Source organism: Cephus cinctus, unplaced genomic scaffold (genome assembly GCF_000341935.2).
Source record: "Cephus cinctus unplaced genomic scaffold, Ccin1 Ccin1_scaffold0160, whole genome shotgun sequence".
In the NCBI taxonomy this organism is placed as follows: Eukaryota; Metazoa; Arthropoda; class Insecta; order Hymenoptera; family Cephidae; genus Cephus; species Cephus cinctus.
Window position 1 is genome coordinate 2,715,556 of NW_014332886.1, and position 11,464 is coordinate 2,727,019.

The 11,464-nt window shown below is 46.4% G+C and overlaps 1 protein-coding gene across 1 annotated transcript in view; it reads left to right on the plus strand.

The window, feature by feature from the left end:
* Positions 1 to 11,464, plus strand: part of LOC107263562 (cadherin-related tumor suppressor) — a 62,196-nt gene that overhangs the window by 37,843 nt on the left and 12,889 nt on the right. The window contains exons 3-7 of the mRNA XM_015730889.2: positions 22 to 258; positions 3,640 to 4,029; positions 4,162 to 4,575; positions 4,725 to 5,057; positions 5,158 to 5,335. Of these exons, the coding sequence (XP_015586375.2) occupies positions 22 to 258; positions 3,640 to 4,029; positions 4,162 to 4,575; positions 4,725 to 5,057; positions 5,158 to 5,335 (1,552 nt within the window). The remainder of the gene's footprint in view (positions 1 to 21; positions 259 to 3,639; positions 4,030 to 4,161; positions 4,576 to 4,724; positions 5,058 to 5,157; positions 5,336 to 11,464) is intronic.

Here is an 11,464-nt window from a genome sequence, read left to right on the forward strand (position 1 = left end):
TGCTTTTGTCTCGTGTTTCAGGTAACAGACACCAACGACAATGCGCCTGCCTTTCAAGCCACGGCCTATTCCTTCGACATCGCTGAGAATGCACCTAGAGGCAGTCGAGTTGGCCAAGTCGTAGCTACGGATGCCGATGCGGAGGGTGCAAACAGTCAATTGAGCTATGCTCTGATATCCGACTGGGCGAACGACGTATTCTCCCTGAATCCCAGCACAGGAGTATTCACGCTCACTGCCAGCCTCGACTACGAACAGGTCGGTGTCCCTTATTTATCCGCTTGAGTATTTATCTTACCGCGGGAGGGAAGACACGCGATCGCGACGTTCCTGCCGATTTACGCTTGGCGTACGGCGGCAGCGTAGGACTCCCCGCCAGGAGCTCCGTCCACAGCCGCCTATGGGAACCTGTCGTGCCTCTTGTCATCAGCTTGAAAATCGGTGATCACTCGTATTCAGCGCGTCTCTAGCTGCCGCTGTACCTGGCTAAATCCATACTAGGAGTCGGTTCCGCGAGTATTTCAATGCACTGTATCTGCATGCGCCGTACGCCGTCGGCACAATGCCTCATCTTCAGAAGCTATAATTCTATCTACCGGAAAACAGAGTTAAACATCGGTATAGCGATCATGCCGATCCCCAGTGACTCGAGGATGATCGGATCGGCCGGTTTGAGGTTCAGGTTAAAACTCTTAACCGGCTAGGGCGACGATAACGCCGTGAGCGAAGCCTCGAGATGCATCTGTGGTCTGCCTCACAGCGACCCAGCTCCAAATTTTAAAATTTCAGTCTGACACAGACAGACAGCTCGACGGACGCAGCTTAATGCCAGGCTTGCGCTGCGCTTCGGAGACAAGACTGGATTTCAGGATGGCTGAGTTAGAGGTGCGTATCGGAGGTAGATGAAAGGAGTCTTTCTATCCGAACGAAGATGACGCTAGCCGTAGATTAAGAGGGAGACGAAGAGGATCGGAGCGTAGACACGCATAGCGGTTATACCGCGGTATTGGACTATAGCCGTCCCCTGGAAAAATACCATCAACGGAAGAAACGTTGAAGGGAATGGTGGAACGGAGAAAGGAGGAGACATGGGCCAGAAGGCCGTTTATAGAACCCTTCATCAACCTAAACGCCCTTCGAGATACACGCCAAGATTATTACCCAGCTCCGAAACTCGCATATACCCATACGGTATGCCCATACGGCATACATATATAGGTATACACGACGAACATAAGCGTAAACAAAAAGTATAGACTATAAACATATCCAAAGCCAATGGAAACGCAGAAATGATACAGTCCGTCCTAAAATCGTTCCGCAAGAACTTCACTTAAGTATAGAGTTCAAAGGGTTAGTTAACGGACAGCAACCCGACCGTTCTCGCTCTCGAATTCTCACATGTGACCGTCTTCTTCGTGGCTATCACCAATTTATATTCCGCCGTTAAATCTTCGCGTTGCGTTACATTTGTTTAATTTCAATTTGACCTTTGACCCACTGCTCAAATATTATATTTCCTTGTTCAATAAGATCTCAACCACACGTCAAACATGTACGGTCACATGGTGCATACATTGTTATATGTATATATGGTATCGTTACCAGAGCTGAGGAGGATAAAAAAGTCAATACCGATCAACACGTAGACACGCTTTACCAGCGGGTATACTACGTGGCCCGTTAGTAGTCCTTTGCTCCTTTTGCAGTTCTTTAGCTTTCACGGCGGAAATCGGCTCCACCAATAACTACATCGGAGAACGGTAATGGAAGCCTTTTTGGAAAGGCCCGACTCTTAACGAGACCTCGGTAACCGGTCCACGTGCCGATTAGGTACACTCGTCGGATTCCTCGGTACGGATTAGCGTAACGATGACTAACGCGAAGTGCGCCGCTATACACGAACTAAACGATTCGAGAATCGTCCTCGAGTAGCAATTACTATCATCCAGTCCCGTCCGACGTCTGCATGGTGCTAAAGGGTTAGTCAACCCTTCGGCGGGAATCCCTTCGTCCAACTGATGCCAGCCACCCCTAATTTTCCTGCCCAGCCCTGAAGATCACACCAATTAGAGATACCCCTGTAGCAGTCCTGGCGGCTTATACGAAACTGTATGTTGATTATACTATAGCGCATGGTACAGTGCATCTACGGGCTAATGATATAGTATCCAATGTATCTTTCGCTGTCGAATTTCATTCACGATAACGATTTGTTATTCTTGATAATAGTTTGATAACTAAAGTTGAAAAATAGTACCGGTTACCTACGTAGCCTAATGTTGAATTCCGTAATACGGATATCCAAAGGCTTTTTGGATATTGTATAATCTTATATCGGTAATTGGTACCGATAGGTATAACTGTTATTTGGTAAGGACACGGTATCGTTCGGTATTTCGGAATCTTTTCAGATTCTCGATCCTTACCTGTTATACCAAAATTAGGCTACTATTTGTTAACGTGATTCATCGACTTTCTAAAACATATTGATGTCGCGTATCTTCATGAATCTCGGGACAGATGCTACAATCTCACTGTAGATTCGACTGATTTATGGAGTAAATAAACTTACGAGACAAATTCGACGACTTTCATTATGACTTCTTGTAGCGACTACGTCTCTCATTTGAGGCTAATTTAATTAAGAAAATTTCTCGTTAAGAATTACGAATACAGGGATCTAGAATACTCTGGTTAGACTTACTGAGAAGTTTGCGAGGATTTTAAAAATGTAACCGGTACACATTCAGGGCATCGTCTATATGACACGTGTAGTAACAAGGTCGTTTATATCATAGAGAGACTCTATCCGTCTAATTACCATGTACAGTATCAGTGTAATAACATAATAAGATAAATGCCAACTATTTAAAAAAAAAAGTCTCATATTCCTCGAAACATCGTAATGCTGTACATAGCTGCGTAATACCCATACGATTTTTATAATACGTACTCCGTATACAGATGTATGGTATAACAATGTATATTCTCTCACTATGCAGCACGTGACAGTTGATGCAAATATAATGCAGTGTATACGATATGAATTCAACGTAAAATCCAGATTTTAACATTTGCCGTTACCCACGAGGACCATGATTCTTACAGCACGAATGAACCTAGTACCGTGGGCGAGCCGAACACGCAGAAATGCCAAACACGATCGGACGATAGTCCACATTGAACAATTCTCTTGTCAACGAGAATATATACGTACTATATGCATGCGCGCGGTCGAAGTTTAAGGAACTCAAAGTTCTACGCATTGGAATGTCTCGATGCGCAGCTGTTGGGATTTTGTAAGCGCGAAAAAGGTGCGTGCGGGAAATTGCATTGTTTCGACTACGTACAGGGTACTTCCGACAAGTCTAGGACTAACGAGCGATTCGCAGATACAAATGAGGAATAAGGCACGATGCTGGAAGGTGGGAAAGCTAGAATTCTATATTTTACGTAAATTGAACAACGGGCAATTCATGAGTGGGGTGTTGAAAAAAAAAATTGTATACAATAGACATCCGTAAGAAATATTTGTTGATATTTAAATTGTTGAAGGAAATTAAAGAATTTATTGTCATAGGAATCTGCGTGAAAATCGTTAATTTTGAGTTTAATCAAAAAATTTTTTGTTTTTAGGTGCAGCATTACATTCTGGTGGTACAAGCTACCGATGGAGGTATTCCAGCACTGTCATCGACAGTGACGGTTTATTGTAACGTGGTCGACTTGAATGACAATACTCCAGTTTTCGAGCCTGGACCGCATGCTGCTGAAATCTTGGAGAACGCTACCATCGGTACTGCTGTGTTATCTGTAACGGCTCAGGATCTTGATTCCGGGGACAACGGTAGAGTGGTATACGCGATCGCTGGTGGTGATGAAAACGAGGACTTCGGTGTTGCACCAAATGGAACTGTCTTCACCAGAAAACTTCTCGACCGAGAAGTTAAACCTTTGTACAATTTAATACTGAGCGCGACCGACAGTCCTGAGCCGCCATCACGTCCGCTATCGTCCACAGTGCAGGTAAGAATATTCTTGGTAATAAAAAGATATCCTCATTTTTCACGGATCCCTTCGACAATTCGATCGATCGACCTGGCACCGTGGTGACTCCAAAGAAACTTCATCTTGAAGAATGCTATACTTTTATTCAAGGTAACGGTAGCCCTGCTTGATGTAAACGACGTATCGCCCGAATTCATTTCACCGAATCAAACGTCCATCATGGAGAATACACAATCGAATACGGTAGTCATGGCTATAAAGGCCATAGACAGGGACGAAGGACGCAACGGCTACGTGGAGTATTCGTTGGAAGGCAATACACTTCCGTTCACCCTGGGTGCCGTCGATGGGCTCTTACGCGTTTCCGGATCACTGGACAGAGAGCACAAGCCTAATTACACACTGGAGGTGACGGCTAAAGACAGAGGCGAACCACCGAAATCATCATCGAGTACCGTCCTCGTGATAGTCCTGGACGAGAATGACAATTCACCCGTATTCGATCCACGTCAATACTCTGCGACCGTCGCTGAAAATGCTAGTATCGGCGCCAGCGTTCTTCAGGTACATAAATACTTCTTTGCTAAATTTAATTCATCGATTGGTCCACGTGCTCAGATAGTTTCTAGAAATCGATGGGTCACCTACCGATCAGATTCTAATTATAAGTGAAGAGGATGCAAAGGTTTTTTGAAAGATTCGTTCCGTTCTAGGTTTCAGCGACTGACCGTGACGAAGGAGCCAACGGCCGAGTACGATACAGCATCGCAGCAGGCGACGAGAACCGAGATTTCACGATCTCAGAGGATGGCGGCGTGATTCGTGTAGCGAAGAATTTAAATTTCGAACGCAAAGCAAGATACCATTTGACAGTGAGGGGCGAGGATTGCGCCCCGGAAATTGGTGGGACCTCCCGTCACGACACATCCGAAGTGACCATTTCCGTCCTAGACATAAATGACAACGCGCCGGTTTTCCTGGACTCGCCTTATCTCGCCCACGTCATGGAGAACATGGTACCGCCCGGCGGAGGATTCGTCATACAGGTAATCATTGATCGCTAATTAGTCGCTACTAACGAGGAGTTCAGTAAGACACAAGCTTTTACTCGTCATTCCACCTGTCTTCTTCTTTGGCATTCAATAGGTCAAGGCCTACGACGCCGATACACCACCCTACAACGACCAGGTGCGCTACTTCCTCAAGGAGGGCGACACGGACCTCTTTCGTATAAACGCCAGTACCGGTGACATTTTTCTTTTACGATCGTTGGACAGAGAGATGGTACCCGAATACACTCTGACCCTGGTAGCAATGGATACTGGTAAGTCTGAGAATGTTTGAGTCAGCTGCACGGAGGTCTAGGTACTACTGTAGGCTATAGTCACCAGACGGTAACTAGGCTTGTCTAGGACTAACTAGGACTAACCCATACCCATTTCTCCGATGGCCAGGACACACAGGTTGATCGGTGATCGCGCTACCTCGTAACAATTTAATATACACGTCATTAATAACATTTCCAAAGTGTGCCCTTACGTTGCACTTTAAGTGCGTGGCCGTAATGTACGCATGCACGATGGGCACTGTCGGATCGGACCCAGTCGAGTGGGTACCTAGATATAGATGGGAGATAGAGACACACGGAGGCCGAGGAAAATAAACCAATAGAGGAAATAGGAATGCGGGACTCGCCAGGACTCGAGAATTAGGCTCCCTTCACACTGACTACATAGATATCTTCTACGTGCGAATGCCACAGGCCCGCCAGTGCGTTTCTCATCCTCTGACTGTGCGTCTACGATATTTACTAGTCACGATCCCTTTACCGAGTCCCATTGGTGACAGGGATATTTCAAGGATTCCACGGATGGTTCCGTTTGGTACTGACTCCGACATTCCTGAGCCTTCGTCTTTCGGATGTCTCTCAGTCGGTTAATTGTCCCGTGAAATTCGTAATTACTTGTCTCCTTAGTTCTCAAAATGTTCGATAAATATTTTATGACGCGGTGAACCCAAGTCCCGCGAGCTGGGCACACAATTACTTTGGTACGACGAATTCGGAAAGAAGACAAACGAGTTTCTTTGTCCCCGGTTTGCGAGCGCGAACTCCTCGCGATATCGTTTCGAGCTTTTGCGCGAGATATCGGTGGCCCCAAGAGGCAATGGACGATTACGCGAGGGATTTATGTTGTGAAAAGAGCCTAAGAAAGAGGAGGAAGACTCGGAGTCCCGAGAGGGGAGGTAGAAGGTATAAGGTACAAGGTATAAGGTAGGTACCTACTCTTGAGTCTTGGACTCACTCGGCCCGAGTCAGGGATTATCTGTGCATCAAACCTCGCGGCGACCGATACGAGTTCTCATATTATTCTTCGCTGCGACTAGTAATGGCTGCGAGCGTACGCAAAGTTAGTACAAAAACAAAAAATCCTCCACCCAGCTTGTCAGCGAACGAAAAAAAGGAAATCGTATCAAGTCCCTCATCTAAAACTTTCACATCTTTCCACGAACAAATCAAACGAATACGTCGTTATGAATAAAGATTAAACATCGGCAAAAATCAAGATTAATTAAAGATAATAATAAATTTCTCAATGAATCTACACTTCCGGAAGCTCTTCCGCGATGAATATAAGTGGTAAGACGAATGAAAAATATAATCAAATAATTATTTTTATTCTCACTTAAAAAGAACTTGTTCGTTTTATCCTGGACTCGTAGCCATCGCAGGTATTGCGTGTCCAGTGAATGCGTGTCCAAGACGTGTGCATGGCTCGCGTGAAGGTGTACGTAAGAGTCCAACGTGGGATGGAAGGATGGGCGGCCGCGGTATGTAGGCATCTGAATTCTCAAGAGACAAAGTGGGCCCGCTGTATGTACTGTGTAGTACATATATAGTACAACGCAGGAGTAATCGTACGCCGCCCTCGGCGGCTTCGATAGGATAGTCGTGCGACAGAACCCTACTGCAAGTGAGGTACGGACGAGTGAAGAAAAAGTGCGAGAAGAGGACTGGCGGACTAATCAAAATCGAGGCGTAGTGTATATCTTGTTTACGACGTAAGAGACAATAGTAAAGGAAGAGGCCGGAGGACTGAATACAAGGTCCATCCTTACGTAGCCAGGCGTATCGCTGAAATAATTACAATCTCGGTCTGACAAATGGAAAGCCGAGAGACAGAATGAACAGGAGAAAGAGATCGTTAGGGAGCGAACGTATAGGTACAGGTATATAGGAAAACAGAACTATCCGAGGGGATGATTCATGATTGTCCTGTTCGCGTAATTAATAGAGGGCATCGTGGGAGGAGGAGTCGACTCGCCGCTGCCATCCGTGATTTCGAAGTTTTCCTCGTGCCTACCAGGCGAGTCCCAACGGGGCTGTTTGATAGCGTTACGCAAGTCCCTCGCAAGCTCGACCATTACCTTCGGGTCCTCTCGATTCCACGGATCGTGATTTCCGGGGCCGTATCGTGCTCGTCTTTACGGCTTGATCGTACCGCCCACACTCTGCTACGGAGTTAAGGGTTCGAGAGCGTCTTTGAGTTTAATTGCTACGTAAAACCTCAGGGGAGATTCTTGGGGCAACCCGAATGAGGGATCAATGGATCCCGAATGTCATGAGACGAGTTTCGACGGGGCCTTACAATTTGAATTGTCCTTCCCCTTGCGATTAGGATCGCACGGTTGGAATTATTCGATTCTTTTAAACCCGTCGACTCGTTTCGACGTAAAGGGACTTCATTACTGCCGTCACGATTCGCTGGGACCTGTGCGAATACCAGGAACTCCGGAACAACCGAATATACGCAGTAAATCAAAATGCACTCTGCTAATTTATGCCCGGGTTTATGTATAGTACCTGTCGGTATGGTAGGTATAGTCAGGTAGGTAGGTAGGCAGGCAGACAGGCAGGCAATGGGCCCGTAGGTGTGTATAGTCCCAGGGGCCCTCAACGATCGGGAGAAATTTCGCTGATCTTCGGGCAGGTTCCGACAATAAACATATGCGGGACCAATTTTCTGAGACAATACCCGGCACCGGGGGGACAGCAGCCGATCGTCGATTTAAATAATGAATTTATTCGAAATAAATTCGAGGGTTGTTCGATGTGATTCTTAACCGTGAGACGGTAGTGTCTTTTTCTTTTCTATATGACACACCCCGGTAGTCCCCGTCCCGGGGCCTGTACGTATCCCTCTCAGCCTCCCTTACAGCACTGGTTCGCTGGACGCCGGACAAGGTATAGAGTGGTAGTGGGGCCCGCAGAGTTATGACGCGCGATTATGATAATCGGTCCCCGGTACCTCGAGACCTCCTTCTCTTCCTTGGGCCTTCCTTTCTCTTCCCCCGTCGATCCTTACTCAGCGTTCTCCGCCACGGCGGACCCTCTCTCCGTTACTCCGTTTTGGGCCTTATCTCCCTCCTTTACCCACCATGCATCTTTCAGGCCCAACCGCTCGCATATTATATTCTACTTTATTCATACTCCAGGCCCCGTCACACTCCCTTATTCTCTTATTAAAGTGCGCCACTCCATTGAAATATTGTGATTATTATGCCGGCACCGGGGTACCGTGAATAAATGGGACCAGGCCTCCTCGAGCGGCGTTCCACCAATCGGAGAAATTGTTTTTGACAGGGCGGCATTAGTGGGCCATACGCTCCTTGCCTCATCCTTCCCAAGGATTTTCTCCTTTATCACCAAGGATTACGTCAATCCCGATCTCGTTATCGAACGGGATCGATTTTACCTCCGATCGTCCAACTTCATCGTGTCTCGATTCCAGAGCCCCCAAGATTCCTACTTTACCGTATTCTTCGCAATGTCAAAGGTACCAACTCGTTAGACGATCCATGACGTTCCGTAGTTATAAAGCCAACGCTAAACAACCCTTCGTCCTTTTGACTTCTTCTATTCCACCAAACAACCTCGGGCCTCTTCTTCGTTCTCTCATTCTTGCATTCATCCGTTCCCTCCAGCTCCAACGACAACGTACGGCCGACAGCGAGACTTTGGATTTTCTGATGGAGGCGTTTCGCACGGGACAATGGCGACGAGCTCGACAGCACAAGGTCGCACATCAGACTCCCTTTCCTCCCTCTTTTACCACCATACTTTTCACTGCACTTTGCAAGCAGCCTGGCCCAGCTAGCTTACTGGCTGGCTGGCTGGCTGGCTGGCTGGCTGGCTGGTGGCACACCTATACTCGCATCAGAATCACGTACCTGTACACCTACGTGCCCTGTGTGCGTCGTTATGTACGAGGCATTCTCTCCCTATCGCCCTTCGTTTCTCTCTGCTTCCTCCACCTCCTCCACTCCATCCTTTAGTACCACTGTGTGTCTCTACCCTTCACCTCGCAGCCTTCTGTCTCCTTCTCTTGGCCATCCTCGCTATCCACTTCTCTCCTTCTCACACGTCGGGCCACGAGGCGCAGCAATTGCAGCGACTCCGCTCGCGGAAAGTTGCTCCATTCATACGTGTGAAGACGTTCCTATGCGTCCGCGTTAACACATCCTCCCAACACGTACACACGTGTGAGCCGACTTGGCGAAGTTGCTCTATTGTTGGAAAATCAGTACTAGATAGACAGAAACGGACGATCACTGTCGGTACCTATATTCTCCTACCGAGAATTCCTTTACGCTTTGGTTACGCGAAACCAGCATAGCAAAAGGTTGTGCAAAACTATTTTTTGTAAATTACACTTTTCGAAACGCTAAACTCGAAAGACTCAACTACGCTCCGTTATCTTAATGTATTCCAAGATCGTTAATATCCAGATGATAAAATCACCAAGGAATTATTGACAGATACTATCTATAGTCTCTCCAGCTTCCTGCGATTCACAGGGGATGAAAATCGCCTATCGTAGATCCAGCGGTGAACAATGAGCGCCATAAAGTACTAATGTCGAAGAGAACTCGAAGGCCGTAAGCTACAGGGAATACGAATGCTCTGTAAAATCCATGGTTTTGCGCCATGGAATCCAACGGACATACCATACACGCTTTATTATGCTGTCATTGAATTCATGCCAGAGTTCATTTCTCTCTCTCTCTCTCTCTCTCTACCTCTTTCTTAGTCATACGTATACGACTGTCTCCCTTGTACCTCAATCCCAGTTCCCGTTCTCTCCTTCCACCGTGCTTTCTTGGCCACTTTCCATTTCGCCTTCTACCTCTTTCTTAGTCATACGTATACGACCCATACACGCTTTATTATGCTGTCATTGAATTCATGCCAGAGTTCATTTCTCTCTCTCTCTCTCTCTCTCTACCTCTTTCTTAGTCATACGTATACGACTGTCTCCCTTGTACCTCAATCCCAGTTCCCGTTCTCTCCTTCCACCGTGCTTTCTTGGCCACTTTCCATTTCGCCTTTCTCATGGCGTCTAACCCACACTCCGAAGCGCCGATCGTCTTATAAATTAAGTATTAACAAGAGCGGGAAGGGACAGTGTAGACTGGTAAGGATCGTATACCGGGTGTCACGATGTCTACATTCGCTTACATGTAATCTTACCCATTGGAAATAAATTGATCGGATAAATATAGTTGTTAATGTTCCGACGATTTCACGTTGGCAAATACTATACTTCCTGTCACACACGACCACCAGCTCCACGTGTCGAGGGACTCGAATCTAGGCGACTGTGAGAATTTTCCTTAGATCCATATACCATCGGACAGACGACAGCGACATCTTGAAGCTTCGAACAGAACGAAGACGACAGAATGGATTTTTATATTTGACAAAAAATGGACTGATAACATTTACCTTTTTTTTCTATTCTTCGTCCTCCTTTCACCTCCCTGTACTTTCTCGATTGTAATTAATGTTGCTGTATGAATATGATAATGATAATAATTAGTCTGAAAACGGTGGTAACTACAAGCAATTGCAGTGGTCATGAAATTTTTATGGTTATTAAAATTTTATATGGATATAGGGTGTCCGACTTTAGGATCGATTATGAAGAACTTTATTCAGTTTGTTAAGCTCACACGTGTCATTCGTCTTGTTCGGTCGATTATGTGTACGCGATAATAACCGCTGGCTAAGATAGTCCAAGTGCGGCCGGAATCTGTATATCTTTTCAGTCCCCGTCATCCATTCCTCGTTCAATCGAGCGAATTACGTTGGCCAGCGCTACGCTATGGAAACCCCATTAACTTTCATCCCCGTTCAGCTCACGAAAACGCCAACGGCTACCGTAACCGCGACGCATTCTTCGGTACGCCTCTTAAACTGTGATATATTAACGACTTCTGACTTACGTATTTACGCGGGCGCTGTTTTAATTTACTCCTCCGGCCAAGCAGCTATTATTTACGAAATAATCATTTCGTTTTCGCGTACCGATTGTGCCGGAGCGAAAGTACTAAAGAGCCGAGGAGTCCGCGTTCCAGGGGGTGTCGACGTCGTACATGTAAAAATTCACCGTCA